At 48.7% G+C, this 18,457-nt stretch overlaps 1 protein-coding gene across 1 annotated transcript; it reads right to left on the bottom strand.

Moving 5' to 3' along the window:
* Nucleotides 1-9,534: 9,534 nt before the first annotated feature.
* On the bottom strand, nt 9,535-17,151 carry LOC308582625 (40-kDa huntingtin-associated protein-like). The gene is made up of 2 exons (XM_081214227.1): nt 14,793-17,151; nt 9,535-10,388 (listed from the first exon to the last, which is right to left on the bottom strand). Exons 1-2 carry the CDS (start codon nt 15,853-15,855, stop codon nt 10,183-10,185), a joined length of 1,269 nt encoding a protein of 422 aa, XP_081070353.1. The 5' UTR covers nt 15,856-17,151; the 3' UTR covers nt 9,535-10,182.
* Nucleotides 17,152-18,457: the final 1,306 nt, after the last annotated feature.

Genomic DNA, 18,457 nt, shown 5'->3' with positions numbered 1-18,457 from the left:
CCTCCTGCAGATACTCATCCCTAATCTCTTCTGCTGTGACCCATGTGTTTTCCGCTTCTGACTCCCCCTCCCACGCCACCAAATATTCCACTCGCCCCCCTCTCCACCTGGAATCGAGAATTTCAGCTGCATGGCCACTGAGTTCCCTTTCCTCCATCTGTGGATGCAAGGGTGTTTCACTTTGCTGACCCAGAAATTCCCTCCCCTCCCTGAACAGTGAGAGTAAGGACCTATGGAACACGGGGTGCAGTTTCATGTGAGATGGCAATTTGAGCCTAAAGGCCACCGGGTTAACTTGCTGGGCTACTTCGAACGGTCCCAGTCTCTTTGGCCGTAGTTTCTTGCACCCTCCTTTGAAAGGTAACCCTTTGGTAGACAACCACAACCGGTCCCCCACTCTAATGGTTTCTCCCTCTCTGCGGTGCTTGTCTGCCTGCCTCTTGTACTCTTCCTTGGCCCTTTCCAGGTTTAGCTTAAGCTGTTGGTGTAAAGCCTCCATCTCTTCCACAAATTTTTCAGCTGCAGGAACACTCCAACTTCCCTCCCCTTCCCCTGGGAAAGCCCTGGGGTGACACCCGTAATTCGCCATAAACGGACTCATCCCTGTGGACACATGTTCTGCGTTATTGTATGCAAACTCAGCCAGCGCTAAGTTGTCCACCCAATCATTCTCCCTCTCGTTGACGTAGCAGCGTAGATATTGTTGAAGTATGCTGTTAGCTCTCTCTGCTTGTCCGTGGTTTCTGGATGTCTGGCCGTCGAGAAACTAACCTCGACATCCAGCAGGCGCATAGAATCATAGAATCATAGAGTTGGAAGAGACCACAAGGGCCATCGAGTCCAACCCCCTGCCAAGCAGGAAACACCATCAGAGCACTCCTGACATATGGTTGTCAAGCCTCTGCTTAAAGACCTCCAAAGTAGGAGACTCCACCACACTCCTTGGCAGCAAATTCCACTGTCGAACAGCTCTTACTGTCAGGAAGTTCTTCCTAATGTTTAGGTGGAATCTTCTTTCTTGTAGTTTGGCTCCATTGCTCCGTGTCCGCTTCTCTGGAGCAGCAGAAAACAACCTTTCTCCCTCCTCTATGTGACATCCTTTTATATATTTGAACATGGCTATCATATCACCCCTTAACCTCCTCTTCTCCAGGCTAAACATGCCCAGCTCCCTTAGCCGTTCCTCATAAGGCATCGTTTCCAGGCCTTTGACCATTTTGGTTGCCCTCCTCTGGACACGTTCCAGTTTGTCAGTGTCCTTCTTGAATTGTGGTGCCCAGAACTGGACACAGTACTCCAGGTGAGGTCTGACCAGAGCAGAATACAGTGGCACTATTACTTCCCTTGATCTAGATGCTATACTCCTATTGATGAGGCCCAGAATTGCATTGGCTTTTTTAGCTGCCGCGTCACACTGTTGGCTCATGTCAAGTTTGTGGTCAACCAAGACTCCTAGATCCTTTTCACATGTACTGCTCTCAAGCCAGGTGTCACCCATCTTGTATTTGTGCCTCTCATTTTTTTTGCCCAAGTGCAATACTTTACATTTATCCCTGTTAAAATTCATCTTGTTTGTTTTGGCCCAGTTTTCTAATCTGTCAAGGTCGTTTTGAAGTGTGATCCTGTCCTCTGGGGTGTTAGCCACCCCTCCCAGTTTGGTGTTGTCAGGGCTGCCTCAGGTCTCAGCTCACAAAAGACCAACGCCAAGCTCTTCTTATATACAAGGGTGTTTATTGCAGTTCATTATGGGTTCCACAACCGAGGCGTGCAGCCCCGCGTCTCTTTCTCCTAGACATTAGAAGTCCCCTCTGAATCGGTCCCACCCCTACACCAGTTTAATAAGCTAACGCTGCCCCACCTCTTTCTCTCTTTCCTTTTCCGCAGGGTCTTTCTGCCCGTCGGGGTTCCTCCCCTCCTGCTTTCTCCTGAAGCGGAGTCTCCAGACTGCTCCTGCCCCCTCCTGCGGGCTTTGGGTCCTGGCCCCTCCTCCTCCGGGCTCCCTGTTCTCCCGCGCGCCTCCTCATTTGAACTTGGCGCGCGCGCCCAACTTCTGACCTTCCTTTTGACAGTTATGCTACTCCCCTCACTGCTTTCCTCCCCTTCCGGGAGAACGGCTTGCTCTGATCCCTCCCCTTTCTCTGTCGCCGGAGCTGCTCCCTCTGACACACTGGACCCTCCCCCTCCCTCGCTGCGCTCTGGTGGGGAGGCTGGCCCTGATTCCCAGCTGCCGCTTTGGGGTCCCCTGCTGGCCCACCGCTCCTGACACTTTCCCCCCGGGGCTCCCCTTGCCCTTACCACAGGCGCCCCTTTCTGGGAATCCTCTGATTCGCTGGAGAGACTCATGGAATCCCCTGCATCATTGCTATCCTCTTCCTCGCTCTCCTGGGATTCCTCTCCATCGCTCTCCATTTCCTGCCTTCCCTGTGCCTCTGTCCCTGTACCCCTGACATCCATCCCCCCCTCGAAGCCCCCCCTTCCCCCCTCCCGCTGCTCGGGTGCAGGTTCCGGAAGCTCCTCAGTCGCTGGGGTAGATCTTGGATAAAGTTCGTCGACGTCAATCGTCTCTGCTTCCAGCTCATTGCTTGTGTGCTCAAAACCAAGGTCCTCTCCTAACACGTCCATGTCCTCCCCTCCCCCTGTCTCTTCGGACGTTGCTGTCTGCCAGGGCCCCCTCAGCAATCTCCTGCGCCACTCATCCTCTGGTTGGTCGTCCCACCAGTAAGAGCGATCCGTGTCCACCCCCGAGCACGATCCCCTTGGAGGACTCAATTTTGGCGTGGTCTCCTCTGCTGAGGAGAACCCCCGGAAGGTGCTGCCTGAAAGTGTAGGCGTAAAAAGCCAGTCGTCGAAAAATTCCGCTGGCATGGGCCTGTGTGGGAAGAGTGCATGGAACTCGTCCTTAAGAAGGGGCTCCTCCAGAGCATAGCCCGGCACCCAACTGTTGGCACTGGCCGGGGTACCCTCTCTGGCGAGGAGGTATTCTACTCCCTCCTCCCCCCATCTCGAGTCCAGAATTTCTGTGACCTCGTTGAGTGTCTCGGCCTTCGGTGACTTCCCCCCCCCCTTGGGGACTCCCTGCGTGGGTCCGGTGCCGTCCCTGGCTCCTGAAACCTGTGTGGGGCTTTGTAGGGCGTAAGCACCGACCTATGAAAGACCGGGTGCATTCGGGAACCTTCTGGGAGGGTCAACCGATAAGCTACGGTGTTGATCTTGGCCTCAACTTGGTATGGCCCCAGCTGTCTGTGTCCTAGCTTCTTCTTGGCTAACGACTTGGTAGGCGCCGCCTGGGCTGCCAACCATACCCAGTCCCCCACCTGTATGTCTTCCCCTGCCCTCCTGTGCCTGTCTGCCTGCACCTTGTAGGCGTGTTTAGCCAGCTCTAAGTGCCGTCGGAGCTCCTCGTGGACCTCCTGCAATTCTGCGGCCAAATGCTCCGCTCCCTGCGTCGCTACCTGCACCGTCGTCTCCACTCCCGGAAAGGTTCTGGGATGCCGCCCATTGTTGGCGAAGAACGGCGTCACCCCCGTGGACGCGTGCTTCGTGTTGTTGTAGGCAAACTCGGCCATCGGCAAGTAGTCCACCCAAGTCGCAGGCTTCTGATTGGCGTAACAGCGCAGGTACTGCTGCATGATGGCGTTGACCCTTTCCGCTTGGCCGTTGGTCTGCGGGTGTCTCGCCGACGCTAAGTTGATCTTGACGTTCAGGATACCCAGGAGCTTCTGCCAAAAACTGGAAACGAACTGGCGACCGCGGTCGGACAGGATGGATCGCGGCAAGCCGTGCACCCTGAACACGTGGTCTATGAACAGTTTGGCGGTCTGCTCCGCAGTCGCCACCTTCGCGCAAGGAATGAAATGCGCCATCTTGGTGAACAGGTCTACAACCACAAGCACCGCCGTCTTGCCTCGCGAACTGGGCAGATCAGTGACAAAGTCCAGCGCCACCCTCTGCCACGGTTGCAGTGGCGTCTCCAACGGTTCCAGCAGTCCCGCTGGTTTCTGGTGCACTGGCTTGGACCTTTGGCAAGTGTCACACCTGGCGACGTAGTCCGCGACCTCCCCTCGCATCTGGGGCCACCAAAAGTCTCTGGCCACTAATTCCGCCGTCTTTTCCTTGCCGAAGTGGCCAGCGCTGGGTGGTCGTGCAACTGCTGCAGAACCTTCGCGCGGAGATCGTCTCCCGGAACGTAGAGAGCACCTTTACGGGTTAGCAGGCCGTCGCGTATCTGGAACTCGTCGTCCCTCGCTGTGCCTCTCCGCACCTCTTCCATCTTGGACTGTGCGAACGGATCCGTCTGCAAAGCGCGACGCACCGCCTCCAGGTCCACGGCGGCTGAAGCGCACGCCCACACCTGTGGTGCAAAAATGTGCTTGGCTCCCACAGGTGCCGCTTCCTCGAGATACTGCGGTTTCCTGGAGAGCGCATCTGCTATGACATTGTTGTCGCCTGGGATGTACTCAATCCTGAAATCGAAGTCCGCAAAGAACTCTGCCCAGCGTATGTGCCTCTGGCTCTGTAGCTTCGCCGTGCGCCAGTACTCTAGGTTCTTGTGGTCCGTGCGGACCTGCACGGTGTGCTTGGCTCCAATGAGGAAGTGCCTCCACGCCTTGAAAGCCGCGTGGATGGCCAGCAACTCCCTGTCCCAGATGGTGTAGTTCTGTTCCGACTTGCTGAGCTTCCGGGAGTAGAAAGCGCAGGGCCTCCAGTTCCCCTGCGGGTCTTCCTGTAAAAGGACGGCCCCCACCGCTCTGTCAGATGCGTCAGTCTCAACCCTCATGGGCCTGCCGGGATCATAGGCGCCGACTCCATGGGGCTTGAGGGGGCCCGAGCCCCCTCAAAAATTCGTTTGGGGGGGCTCAGCCCCCCCAATAATCTCGGGCGGCGGTGGGCGCGTCCGCGGCTTTTATAGGGCGCCCGGCGCGCACCAGCTCAATAACGGGCACCGGTGCGGCGGGGGGCGCCGGGCCGGGGGAGGGGGCGGCCGTCCTGTCTCCTTGGCAACCCCATTGAGCAGCGCCGGCTCCCCCGGGAGGGCCATCCCCCCGCGCCGCCGATCGCCAACACCGCCGACGCTGTGGCTGCCCGAGCCCGAGCCCGAGCCCGAGCCAAAGCCAAAGCCAAAGCCAAAGCCAGAGCCCGAGTCAGAGCCAGAGCCAGAGCCAGTCAGTCAGTCAGGAAGGAGAAATGGGGAGGGAGACGAGGGAGGAAAATTGCGCGCAGGGTGAAGAAAGGAGAAGGGCGAACGAGACGAGCTTCCAACCCAAAAAAGGGCTGGAAGACTGGGAGGATGCAGGATCGGGAAAGAAAGCGACGCCTTCCCCGCCCGCGACGTCGCCCGCTTGTCATTGGCAGCGCAGCGGGTGCCCAGAGGGGCTGGGCACCGGCGCAGGGCCGCTCCGCAGCCGCGGAGGACAGCTGCGCGGCTAGCCCTTGTGTGGCCCGGTGGCCAGGCAAGCTCGGGCGGGGACCCCCATGCAAATCTAAGACGGGAGAAGAGGGCTGAGCAAAGGGGGTCCCTTCCCCAACCTCCGGCTCTGAGACTTCCCTGCGCCCCAGAAAAGCGAAAGGATTTTCTCTCTCTCTTTTTTTATAACTATTTTATTAAGTTTTCAAATACAAAGTTAGAAACATACACTGAAGAAAAAAGTAAAAGAACAAGAAAAAGAAAAAAAGAAAAAGATGAAAAGAAAACCAACCATTCAACACATTTTTTATATAACTAACTGGACTTCCTCGCATCTCCCTTACCCTGCATTCTTTATAATAAAGATATCAGCAAATTATTACCTTGTTTCGTACCTTATTTTGTACTTTTCAAATACTATACCTCTAAATTTAACATACTTTTCATCAGTTACTTATATCTTAAATTAAACATAGTATTACCTTAGATTTTGACCTTTTCTTACTTAAAATATAATTTCCTGTTTCCCAAATCTAATTGCTGAAGCTATAGTTTCCGAATCGTGTAAATTTTTAACATTCATACAACTTATATTGTTTTTGTAAATAGTCCTTAAATTTTTTCCAGTCTTCCGTTGTTTCTTCTCCCAAATCTCGGATTCTGCCAGTCATTTCAGCCAGTTCCATGTAGTCCATCAATTGCGTCTGCCACTCTTCCAGTGTGGGCAAATCTTGTGTCTTCCAATATTTTGCGATAAGTATTCTTGCTGCTGTAGTTGCATACATAAAGAAAGTTCTATCCTTCTTTAACACTTTCTGGCCAACAATGCCCAAGAGGAAGGCCTCTGGTTTCTTGGGAAAGGTATACTTAAATACCTTTTTTAATTCATTATAGATCATTTCCCAGAAGGCCTTCACTTTTGGACAAGTCCACCAGAGGTGAAAGAATGTCCCTTCAGCCTCCTTACATTTCCAACATTTATTATCAGACAGGTGATATATTTTTGCAAGCTTGACTGGGGTCATGTACCACCTATAAAACATTTTCATAATATTTTCCTTCAAGGCATTACATGCCGTGAATTTCATTCCGGTGGTCCATAACCTTTCCCAGTCCTCAAACATGATGTTATACCCAATATCCTGAGCCCATTTTATCATGGCTGATTTGACTGTCTCATCCTGAGTGATTTTCTCTTCAACCTGCCCTCCATCCTCTTGCAGAAAACTCTTTGCCTGCCCTGCCCGTATCTCGTTTTTGCTTTTTAATTCCACACACGCACCCTTCGGACTTCGTGGCAATCGGGCGCACGGGTGCGTTTCCTAAGAGAGTGAGGACCCCCGCCTCCTCCCCACCTGCTCCCTCGCCAGCCAGCCAGCCGCGCGCCCTAGCCGGAGAGCCCCGGCCGTCCCTGTCGCGCAATCGGCTGGATCTCCCTTCAGCAGGCCGTGCTCACAACTCGGCCCAGGGACCCCCAGCAGCGGATCTCCGGCTCAGCTGAAGAATCCGGCAACAAGCCCCCTCCTCCCCAATCGCTCCGCCGAAATACGCTCCAAAACCCCCCAGATAGGCCGCCGGCCGCCAAGTCTAGTGGCGCCCTGAGCGAGGGTCTCTCCCCAACACCGCCACCTCGAACTGCGTTCTCCCGGCTACCCGAGCGAACCAGCGGCAGGACCCCGGTATGGGCCCCCCCAATATTTTTTATAAGTCGGCGCCCCTGCAGCTATGACTTACACTACATTTTAACACCACTTGCACACCATAAGGCTTAAACTGCATATAATTTTTAAAAATATTTGTCTACTATAAAATGAAAAATCCTCCAGAAAGTGGCCTGAAAAGGAAGATGAGTGCTGCACCCCATAGTCGCCTTTGACTGAACTTAACCGTCCAGGGGTCCTTTACCATTACCTTTTACTTGTACTGTTTTTAAAAACTATTTGCCTTGATGCACATGTTTGTTATAGGAAAATCCTCAGGCTCACTAGGATTACCAAACAAAGACACCAGCCAGGAATATAGGAAAAAAACAGCAGCCAGTAGGCCTGGTCTTCATTCAAATAACTGTTGCAACAGGACTTCAACCCACCACATGGGAGAACGGGGAAGAAGCAGAGAACAAAGGGTGGCTCCCACTTTTATCAGTTTTACAAAGATACCCACAACACCCCTAAAATTACATCATGCATATATCACAAATACATCACATGTTGGAAAGGTCTGGCGACAGAAACTTGAGCATCAGGGCTTGCCCCTCCCTTACCTTGACCTCCACCAAACACAAGAGATGTCCCTTTTTCCCAGCTAAGTTAATCACAGCCTTTTGTCTTGATCTGGGTTTGCTATTGTTTCTGGAATGGCTACCTGCAAGATGGAGCTGTTTCGCCTGGCCTTTGGCATGGACTCACTCTGATCCCGTATATGGGATTTCGCATGTAAATTTCCACTTGGCTTTTTTGCTGGCCCATGTAGGACCAGCATGAATAGCTGGCTCGGGTGAATATCTGATGTTTCCTCCCTTTATGGTCTTGATTTATGGGCTACACTAAAATGAGGCTGTATTTTAAGTTGTATTTTGATTAACTCTTTGCTTTCTATTATTAATAAATTAAAACATTCTTTTTCTATTGGTGCAGTAGTGTTGCTTTATCCCATTGCATTTGTATTCCTTCCTTCTCTAGGCAAATCTTAAAAAATGTAGTATAAACATCAACAATTGGGAAACACTTGCCTGCGAGCGCTTCAGTTGGAGAACAGCCTTTACCAAAGGTGTCATGGGCTTTGAAGACACTCGAACTCAGGACACAAGGGAGAAATGTGCTAAGAGGAAGACACGCTTGGCAAATCCATACCGTGATCAACTCCTGTCTGGAGACTAATGTCCCTACTATGGAAGGCCGTGTGGTTCCAGAATTGGCCTCCACAGTCACTTACGGACTCATTGTTAAAACCGTGTTTATGGAAGACATTCTTACTCGGCTGTGAGTGATCGCCAAAGAAGTATTCCTTCCTTTAAACGTTGCATTGGGAGTTAGAGGTGAAAGCGAGTTCCAGTTCGTATCTGGTTTCCAATAAAAAAAGCCAGTGGTGTGTGCCTCAAATCCAATGTGCAAATGCCAGACTCACAGCCAATGTATAATCAAGAAACTGTTGATTATTAATCTGAGACTTCGTCCTTGAGTATGTGACATTATTGTCATGATTGTTTTCTGATAAGTCATATCCTGTTTGTCTAATCATTGTTCTTGTTAGGAAAAAATAAGATTGAGGAATGGTACCATTCTTCAATTGTTTTTTTCCTGGCCTGTTTTAATTTTGTTATAACTTAGGCCTGGTTTTTTGTTTTGTTTTTTTAAAAAATCTGGTTTACTTGAGCCGGACAGAAAGTGTAGGCTTCTAAAAAGTTGTTATTGATGCCAGGGGCTTAACTATCCTTTGAGGGTAAAGTATTGGAAAAGTCTCTTGAATGATTAATCTCTTGGGTTCTCATTTCACTTTTATGCTATTAAAAATCCCCTCTGTTGTTTTATTACATGAGTGTTTGAGTTGATTGATTTCATATTCTAATGATTTTGTACTCATGGTGAGCTGCATAGAAAGTTTTCTGAAGTGTCAGGTTATGTGTATATTTAATAAAACAATAGGTAAATGAAGTGCTTTCCCCTTTATTTTTAGCAATGTATATGGACCTAAGGCAGGAGTAGCCAGTAGGTCCAATATAGGGCTATTCAGATGTTGCTGGAATACAAATCTAAGCATCTCTGAGAATTGGCCATGCTGGCTGGGGCTGATGGGCGTTGGAGCAAAATAGAAGAAAAAAGTTTTGCGGAGGGCAGTGTTCACTACCACTGAACAGAATTTTCATTGTATGGGGCTTGGACCCCCTCATTTTTAGATCTTGGAGCTGATGTATTCATCATGGCTGCAGAGACCTCACTGCAACCTAGAACTTTCATGCTTCACATCACAGCACTGAGCATGCCTGTGAGAGAGTTACCAGAAGCAAAGCTTAAAATGATCCTTTGCAGTATTCAAAGGGTAAAGCATTGGCATAAATGATCAGCTCTGTGTAGTTGTGTAGTGGGTTGCCAAAGTCATGGCTGGTAAAAATCAATAACTGCTGTTTTGGGTTGTTATTTTTTAAAATAATCATATTTATTTATTACTTTCACAAAATGATATGAACTTATAAGATACAGAACTGAGAACACAGAATAAGAACTAAGACACAGTTCCTGGGGAAACAGAGGCAGAGAAGGGTTGAATATATGAAGCAGTGAAATCAACCACCCCAAGAGAAACTATTCTCTCTCAAACTCTCTGATCTGCTATCTCTGTAAGCACATTCACCCTACCCAACTCATAAGGGTTTCCTCAGTTACAAACACAGTTCCTGCTGCCACCACCAAAATGCCCAAGAGACTAACTCTTCTTTCAGCATATCACATTGAAAATGCCCCCTCTAGGAAGGGCAGGTGCCTAAAGGAAGATGTCCCTTCTGGTCTCCTCAGGCAAATCTTGGAGACCTTGGAGTTCATGCAAGCCCTCTAAAACCATCTTAATATTGGCTTTGATCTTGGCAGAGTCTTTGGTAAGGGCTTCACTGAACTCTATTAGTAGCTTCTTGTTCTTCTCAATGAAGGCAAGCACCCCAGGAAGAGTCAACTCCACAAATAACCCATAACCCAGTGCTACAAATATGGTGGAGACATCAGGCACTTCTACATTGACATAGAAATTGTAGCCTAGATCCACTTGAGTCGTCAGCTCCTGGCTTCCTATCGCCTGCAATCACTCAATAATATTCTTGAGCTGAAGTTACTGAGCCACATTTTCATAGACCTGATCTTGCTGCTCCAGAACCCTCTGGAGACCCCTCTGCAGAACTTCACCGACGATAGCTTCGCACTGGAGCACCTTCTCCTGTACCTGCCGCTCACCTGGCATTCTGGCGAGGTTCCCGCGGGAGCTTTCATGCCAGAGCCTGGAGGGGAGATCAGTGGGACTGTTACTCACTGTAACTCTGGGCCCTCCTGCCTTCCTCCCACAGAAACAAGAAGCTGGACGTTCCGCAATCCAGTTGGGAACTGAGGGGCTGGGTGAGGGAGCGGAGGGCCGGGGGGGGGGAGACGTGGGCAGGTGGGCGAGGGAGACTACCCTCCCTCCACGCGGATGCTTCCACAACTGTTATGCTATTGATGAATTGGTGAATTCGCTTTGAGTCCAAGTAAACAGGGAATAATGTAATTCCTCAAAACTTGAAACTCAAGACAATCTTTCCGCCAAGCCGAGCTAGTGCAACTGTAATATAATAAACAGTGATTTGCTTAAATGCATCTCACCACTAGTGTTCAAAATTATCCAGGCACCAGGTGCATTTTGCACCTGACTATCAACCACTTGCAACCAACTGAAGATACCTGGACACCAGGATGGTGCCTGACATCTCCACCATCTGGAGGTGCATGCCTGGATCTTGACTGTTTTCACATACTAATACCACATCCTATATAATTCCATCAGTTATATTTTATCTGCACAATCAGATTGGATTTCAGAAACCAAAATGCTTTTTCTGTGCAGCCTGAGCTGGAGCAGTGGACAACGTTATAGTTAATGGTTGTCACTTGTCTTCATTTACCCCACCCCACTGCCCTGCTCACAACTGTGAAGAATATTCCTACGCTACGAACTGTCTGTGTCACCATTAAGAAAAAGAGGTAGGAATAGGCCAATGTGGACTGTCTATGAATAAAGTGATTTTTCCCTTTTATGTTCTCAAAGTTTTTAACCTGGTTCAAGGTTGTCATCTGAATTAGCCAGATATTTAACTGAGAATCAATCAGTCTGTCCATCCTTTGAAAAATAAGACTTTTTAGAGCCATCTTGCCCAAAAATGGCAACCAGATATTCCATTTGGGCAACTGTAACCTTGGCTTAAGGAGCCATTTTGTGCCTAGCTTATATAACTGAATTTCTAACACTGCTCACTACAATCTAGTGATAGCTAGGCATTTACACATAAAAGTAGATGCTAGTGCACCTGTTATATAATAAACAGATTTGCTTAAATGCATCTCATTTTGCATCTGGCTATCAGCCACTTGCAACCAAGTGAAGATGCCTAGGTGCCAGGATGGCGCTTGAAGTCTTCTTGGGGTTTTTTTTTGGCACCTGACATCTCTACCATCTAGGATGCATATGACTGAAGCTGTGTCCCAATAATAAAACAAGGCTGACATTTGAGTTAACTGGTTTAGGATTGGTAAAGGCACAAAATGCTTACCTTACTCTCTGTAAATTCCAAACAAAGCAAGTTATTTTTACAATCAAAGAGGAACAGGAATTCTCTTTAGTTAAGAAGGGTAGAAAAAAAGACAAAGGAAGTCTCATCATTATAAGCCCCAACATTCTATAGAATATCTGAGGAGCACCACATTGTCTGTCCTACATGATCTACCCATTGTGGTCTATGAATATGCCAAATTTCAAACTGATCTTTTGTGTGGCACAACACTAAGAATGAAAAAGTTTTTCATTCTGGATTGGAACTGCAACATGAATAAGAAACATTTATTACTTCCATCACATATATGCTGCCAAGATACCTGAGATTGCTTTGGCACTAGAGTTGTTTGGTGGTGATAAAGCAGTCTGGGTGGTATAAAGAAGTGAGTAGAAGCACCCTCTTCCACAGGGGTACCAACTTAAATAAAATATTGGGGTGGGAGCAGGTAAGCCCCACCATGCATAACCAAACACATGACACAGCACACATACACTATTTGAATGGCAAAGTCCATCAATGGGGGTGGGGTGGGGTGTGGACCCCTCAAATATTTTATTACAGGGCCCAAACGGACCTCAGCCCCAAGAAGCTGGCTCTTATGCTCTTCCAACACTTCTTTTATTCAGACTCTAAACTCACAACATGGGCTAAGATTTGTGAGCTCAGTTGTCTAACTTGACACTTCATGTAACTTCCAGTGAGTGACTTTTAAAGTAGAAAAGGCATGAGCCTAAAAATGGACTGAAATACAGGGCACCCCCCCCCCCATTTAAGTGGTGGTTATGTTCTGAGGCACCGCGCATGTTAGTGAAATCATATATTTGAAACACCATTGAAAAAGCCTGTGCACACACACACACCCATTCCACCCCTTTTTTGGAATGTTTTAAGTCACTTCTGGGTTCGATGTGATGCACGTACAGTGGTACCTCGGGTTACATACATCAGGTTACATACACTTCAGGTTAGACTCCGCCAATCCAGAAATAGTACCTCGGGTTAAGAACTTTGCTTCAGGATGAGAACAGAAATTGTGCGGTGGTGGCGGGAGGCCCCATTAGCTAAAGTGGTGCTTCAGGTTAAGAACAGTTTCAGGTTAAGAACGGACCTCTGGAACGAATTACCGTATTTTTTGCACCATAACACTCACTTTTTTCCTCCTAAAAGGTAAGGGGAAATATCTGTGTGTGTTATGGAGGGAATGCCTACGGGTGGCATGCCTACGGATTTTCCTCCTCTAAAAACTACGTGCGTGTTATGGTCGGGTGCGTGTTATAGAGCGAAAAATACGGTAAGTACGTAACCAGAGGTACCACTGTATGTACAATTGCACACCTACTGAACATGCATAAGTAAGGGGTTGCCTGCATAAATAATTAAGCAACCTATTCCTGTTCAAAATCTGTACTTTAACCACTTCCCAGATGCATCTTTTGCTGTTGCCTCTTTTAAAGTCTATGATATCTATAAAGGGATTATTTTCAAAAGTTACTACATATATTATCATTAGCACCATCAGCGATTACAACAGTACAGTCATACCTCGGAAGTCGAATGGAATCTGTTCCAGAAGTCTGTTCAACTTCCAAAACGTTCGGAAACCAAGGTGTGGCTTCTGATTGGCTGCTGGAAGCTCCTGCAGCCAATTGGAAGGTGGGTTCCAAAGAACGTTTGCAAACCGGAACACTCACTTCCAAGTTTGTGGCATTCAGGAGCCACAACATTCGACTTGTAAGGTGTTCAGGATTCAAGGTACGACTGTACTAGGAAATAAGACTGCACACACCTCAAGCATTACCAGTACCACCCTCAGCCTTTTCTGCAGCAGAGAAGACCTCCCCCTCCTACCCATTACTTACTGATATAAGTAATAAATAGGCTTGCTCTCTAACAAAGCTTCATAAGGCAATACAAGACCAGGACTATATGAGGCATTTATGCAAGTCCAAGGCATTTTTACTCTCATCTGGATTTAAGGCTGGAAGGCAAAGGAAAAGTGTGGTGCACTAAGGCTAAGTTTCAAATCAGCAACTTGTGACACTGCACAGTATCATTTTTATTTTGCTCAGTTTTCACCACCAAAGTGATCTGCCTGGGGCACAACCACACATTAAAGCATCAGCCTTGGTTTTCAATTTGTTGGCTTTATGCAGTCTAGGCCTACATGAAAGTCTCTTAAATCTGATTTTAAACGGACAGGATTTTTTTGATTCTTGAATAATGATTACAGTAAGCCTGCAACTTAAGTGCATTTAACTTTTGTGCATTCAGCTTTACGTGCGCAGCAATTTGTGTATATATGGGGGAAATGACACTGGCAATCCCATCTGCCACTGAACCAGGTGTGAAGCCCGGAATGTAACTCCTGCATATGTTGTGGGCTTACTGTAATGAATTTTGTATTCAAACACTAAAAAAGCCTTCCCCAACTTGGTACTCTCCAGATGTTTTAGACTACACTACAGTTTCCATCAAGCCATGCTGGCTGGGGCTGAGGCAAGTTGGAGTCCAAAGCAATCCAATAACATAAGAAGAAAACTGGCAGCATAGTTTTCAAGCAAGAATCCAGCAGTTCAACACAAAGCCCTGTGCAAAAGAACACAGCTACCTCTCACATGTGTACTTACACTTTAAAATGTAAAATATAAATAAGTATCAACATTTAAAATTCCGCAACATTACTTTCAAGTTTACAATGTGTAATAAATTGTGTAATTTCTGGAACCAACGATGAAGAGTTTTATAAAGTCCAATATGATAAAATCAGCCCAACAGCGGGGGGAAATGTGGAACACCTCGTGTTTTTCTCTCAAGTCCTTGGTGAAGTCTAAGTAATGTTAGGAAAGAATAGATGTGGGTAGGAAGAAAGTAAGCCCCAATAGAATGAAAGGCAGTGCTTTGCCACCGTGTTTCCTTCATGCAGAGAAAAGGTGCAGTAGACTTAATGGAAAATGCAGGCTGGAAGCTAGGAGGACAGAGACTGAAGTGTCACTTCCATCAGCAAAGCAAACCTTCTTTGCAACACTTCTGTGAAAAACAAAAAAGGGTCGTCTAAGAACCATACGCTATACCAAAGTACCCTTGGTCATATCCCCTGACCTGAGGGACTGATCATTTCCTGTACCACCAGATGGAGGAGGTGATTCTGCTCCGGAGTGAGTAGCGGCCAGAGTTCCTTCTGCAGCACCTTGAGCGCCTCCAAGTCTTTCTCTTGGCAAGCCATGACAGCGGACTGCAGCAGCAGGAAGAGCTCGGAGGGCACGTAGCCCGGCGAGGCATCCAGGGCCTCCCAGGAGTACTTCTCGAGGGTCTTGGCGTGCTCGGGCATCAGCTTGGAAGGCGGAGGCTGGAGCAGTAGGAGGAGAAGGACGCGGGCCACCTCGCAGTGCAGCAGCTCGTCGAGGAAGGCTCCCGGCGGCGGGCTGACCGGAACGGAAGAAGAAGCGGCTGCGGCAGCCGAAGACGACGATCCACCGGCAGAGGGTCCTGTGCCGGCCTGAGCCATCAGCTGAGCCTGGGTGAGCACAGCCAAAGCACCATCGTGGTCGCGGCAAAGCAGCAGGCAGGAGGCCACGTCGCGTAGGCAGCGCAGAGCCTCCAGGGGCAGCTGGGCGACCGCCAGGAGGTCGGCGGCGCGCAGGAGGGCCGGCACGGCTTGGCCCGGCTCTCCGCCGGAGCGCAGCTCGTTGCCCAGCTCGAGCCAAAGCCCGGCTGCCAGCGCGGGCTGGCCCAGGTCGAGGCGCAGGCGGGAGCCGAAAGCCACGCAGCTCTGGGCAGCCGGCAGGTGTTCAGACAGTCCCAGCCCGGGGCCTTGGCGCAGGCGGAGCTCCCGGTCGTGCTTGAGCCAGAGGCGCGCCGCTTCGCCCAGCGCCGCCGCTTCTCCAGGCGCGTGCCCCAGGCTCTGGACGCAGCGCGCCACCGCTAGCTGGCACCAGGCCGCGTACGGGAGGCTCTCCTGGGCCCGCAGCTCCCTGGCCAGCGCCGCGAACTGCTCGGCCGCCTCAGACAAGTTCGGCTTGCGCAGGAAGCGCCGGCGGAGCTTGGCCGACACGAGCCGGTAGCGGGTCAGGAAGTCGCCTCCGCCGCCCGATCCCGACCCAGATTCCCCTCCGCTGAAACCAGGCGACAGGCCGCCACCGCCGGTACCCGGGACGGACAGCATCTTCCCGACTCCTTCGGCTTCACCGACAGCTCTCCTATGCTAGGCCCCGCAGGAAATGGCGACAGAGGGTTGCCGGGCAACGGAACAGGAAGTGAAAAAAAGGCGTTGCTAAGGGCCGTGTAACCATGGCGACCGCGGAGGCAGCCGTTCCCATCCCTGGGCTCCATCTCTGGGCTCAGCTCAGCGCACTCCTACCTGTACTTTGCTTTCCAGGCGCGGATCCAGGTGGAACAAAAGGGGAAGGTTTTCACAGGGAAAACGCTGGGGCAAAACAACCAACAACATACCAGACGCAGCACTTTAAATCACGGAACCTGTGCCTAGAAACACAGCACAAAATGATGTGTCTTTCTGGGGAAAATGACTCTTTAGCGCTCAGTCGGAGCAGTTGAGTTTTCCGCGGGATAGCCGTTTTCTCCTGTTTGAAGTTAGGGTGGGTTTTCCGTGGGAAAGGAGCAGGGCAAGGGGGGTGTTATGGGAATTGTAAGGTTTCAAATATAGAATGAACGTTGATAACTGCACAAGGTAAACACACATACATAAGTATATGAAACCACATGTCTAAAACAGTACAGGAAAGCAATCCAAAAGCCATTTTGACTCTCCTAAAGACACTAAATATTTCCTCTGCCTCCTTTATTCCCCTAGCATGAGAACATCAGGGGAAGTTCCTGAAAGGATTCCTCTCCTACATCTATGAACCTCCTTTGTATTGTCATTGTCTGCCCAGATGCTCCGCATTGAGGGATGGGCATCCTGATTGTCTCATCAAATGCTAATGTTTTGTGTAAACTGTGTCTCAGAAAAGTAAAGGACCCCTGACAGTTAAGCTCAGTCTCCAACGACCTGGGGTTGTGGCGCTCATATTGCTTTACTGGCCAAGGGAGCCGACATTTGTCCGCAGATAGTTTTTCCGGGTCATGTGGCCAGCATGACTAAGCTGCTTCTGGCAAAATCACAGCAGTGCATGGAAATGCCGTTTACTTTCCTGCTGGAGTGGTACCTATTTACCTACTTGCACTTTGACGTGCTTTCGAACTGCTAGGTTGGCAGGAGCTGGGACTGAACAATGGGAGCTCACACCGCCGATCTACTGATCAGCAAGCCCAAAGCTTGGTTTGGTTTACACCACAGTGCCACCCGCGTCCCAAACTGTGTCTGGAATTATGCAAAACTTGCTAAATCCTCAAGAATATCAAACTTCAGCCTGCCTGAGCCACAGGAACCCCACCTTCTGTGAGATGTAATTTCTGACTGTTTGTAGAGGGGGTTTCTCCTTCTCCACGCCAAAATGCAAACCCTTAAAAGAGATGTTTCCTTGGGGAGTTGGGGCAGCAAAAGCCAACCACCCCTATTTTTTCTATATCAGGGGAAAATGCTGAGACCCGTTCTTTCTTGGCACTGGACAAGTGGAAGTGTGGCGGCACCATAAAGTGGCCTGGTCCTCTTAGGTTGCAATTAGACATGTAGGTGATGCTGTGTTAGTTTTCCTGATTGCAACACTGGCACTTCTGTCTGAATTTATGTTCTCTTTGTGTTATCTATATTTTCTCTATATATTTTAAAATAATTTTTATTAATATGTTGTGACAATGTGTAACCAAAACCGTTATGCATCAAAAGTTCTTGCTTCTCATGCGAAATAAAAAAGGGGGAAGAAATGGAAAGGAAAAACAAGGAAATGGCATATGAAGAGATAAATAACATAATAAAAACTCTATCAAAGTGTGAATAAATTAAAAGGAAAAATATGATTTACTTTCTCATTCCAGAAATATAAAAACAAGACCTACCTTCCCCCAAAACTGTTGTGCCTCCCTGCAAACAATTAAGAATGGTATGCTCACATACTGTTCCAACTCTCATCACCTTACACGTGATTTTTTTCTGCGTTAAGGGGGCTGCAAATAGATTTTTTGTGTAGAATCAAATAACACAGAAATGAGTGCTAAACATGCTCTGTTTTCTATTTTCTGGAACTAGTTTTCTCCTTGTGTTAAAGTTAAAAGAGAATGCCACAATTAATAGTTTGTTTCTTAATTTCATTTATATCCCACCTTTTTTCGCCAAAGTGCTCAAGATAGCACACATAGTTTTCCACCTCCTCATTTAATTCCCACAACAACCCTGTGGTGTAGGTTAGGCTGAGAGGCAATGGCTGGGCCAATGTCACTCAGTGAGCTTCATGGCTGAGTGAGGATTTGAACCCTGATCTCCTTGGTCCAAGTCCAACCTAACCACTATACCACATTGTCTCTAATAATGTTAGGGAAACACTGGGGAAGTGGAATGAACTGCCATGTGAATGGAGTCTAGATGGGCCATTTGGCTGGTGCAACAGGCTCATTATGTTTGTGAGTGTGTGTTCACAACTGATAATTCTATTATATTTGAATTGCGTTTATCCTTAATGCAATACTGTTGACAAATGGCTGAGATTCTACATATAGAAAACTGATGCAGGAATCTGGGGGTCTCTCCAAACTGTCAGTATTATGCAGGACAGATTTAAGAGTGTACTAGAACTTTAGCTTTCTACAATTGAAATTGATTAAAGCACTCTGGGTTTGTCCACACTTTTGCTTGACCTGTATTTTGATTA

Source organism: Podarcis bocagei (assembly GCF_964188305.1).
Source record: "Podarcis bocagei genome assembly, contig: HAP1_SCAFFOLD_151, whole genome shotgun sequence".
In the NCBI taxonomy this organism is placed as follows: Eukaryota; Metazoa; Chordata; class Lepidosauria; order Squamata; family Lacertidae; genus Podarcis; species Podarcis bocagei.
This window is presented reverse-complemented; position numbering and strand designations above follow the sequence as displayed.

Bases quoted from the DNA above. Each gene is read 5' to 3' on its own strand.
- LOC308582625 (XM_081214227.1), bottom strand. From the start codon at position 15,855: ATGCTGTCCGTCCCGGGTACCGGCGGTGGCGGCCTGTCGCCTGGTTTC. The intron at 10,389-14,792 runs GTCAGGGGATAT...TCTCCCCTCCAG, and splicing joins GGAAATGATCAGTCCCTCAG to GCTCTGGCATGAAAGCTCCC.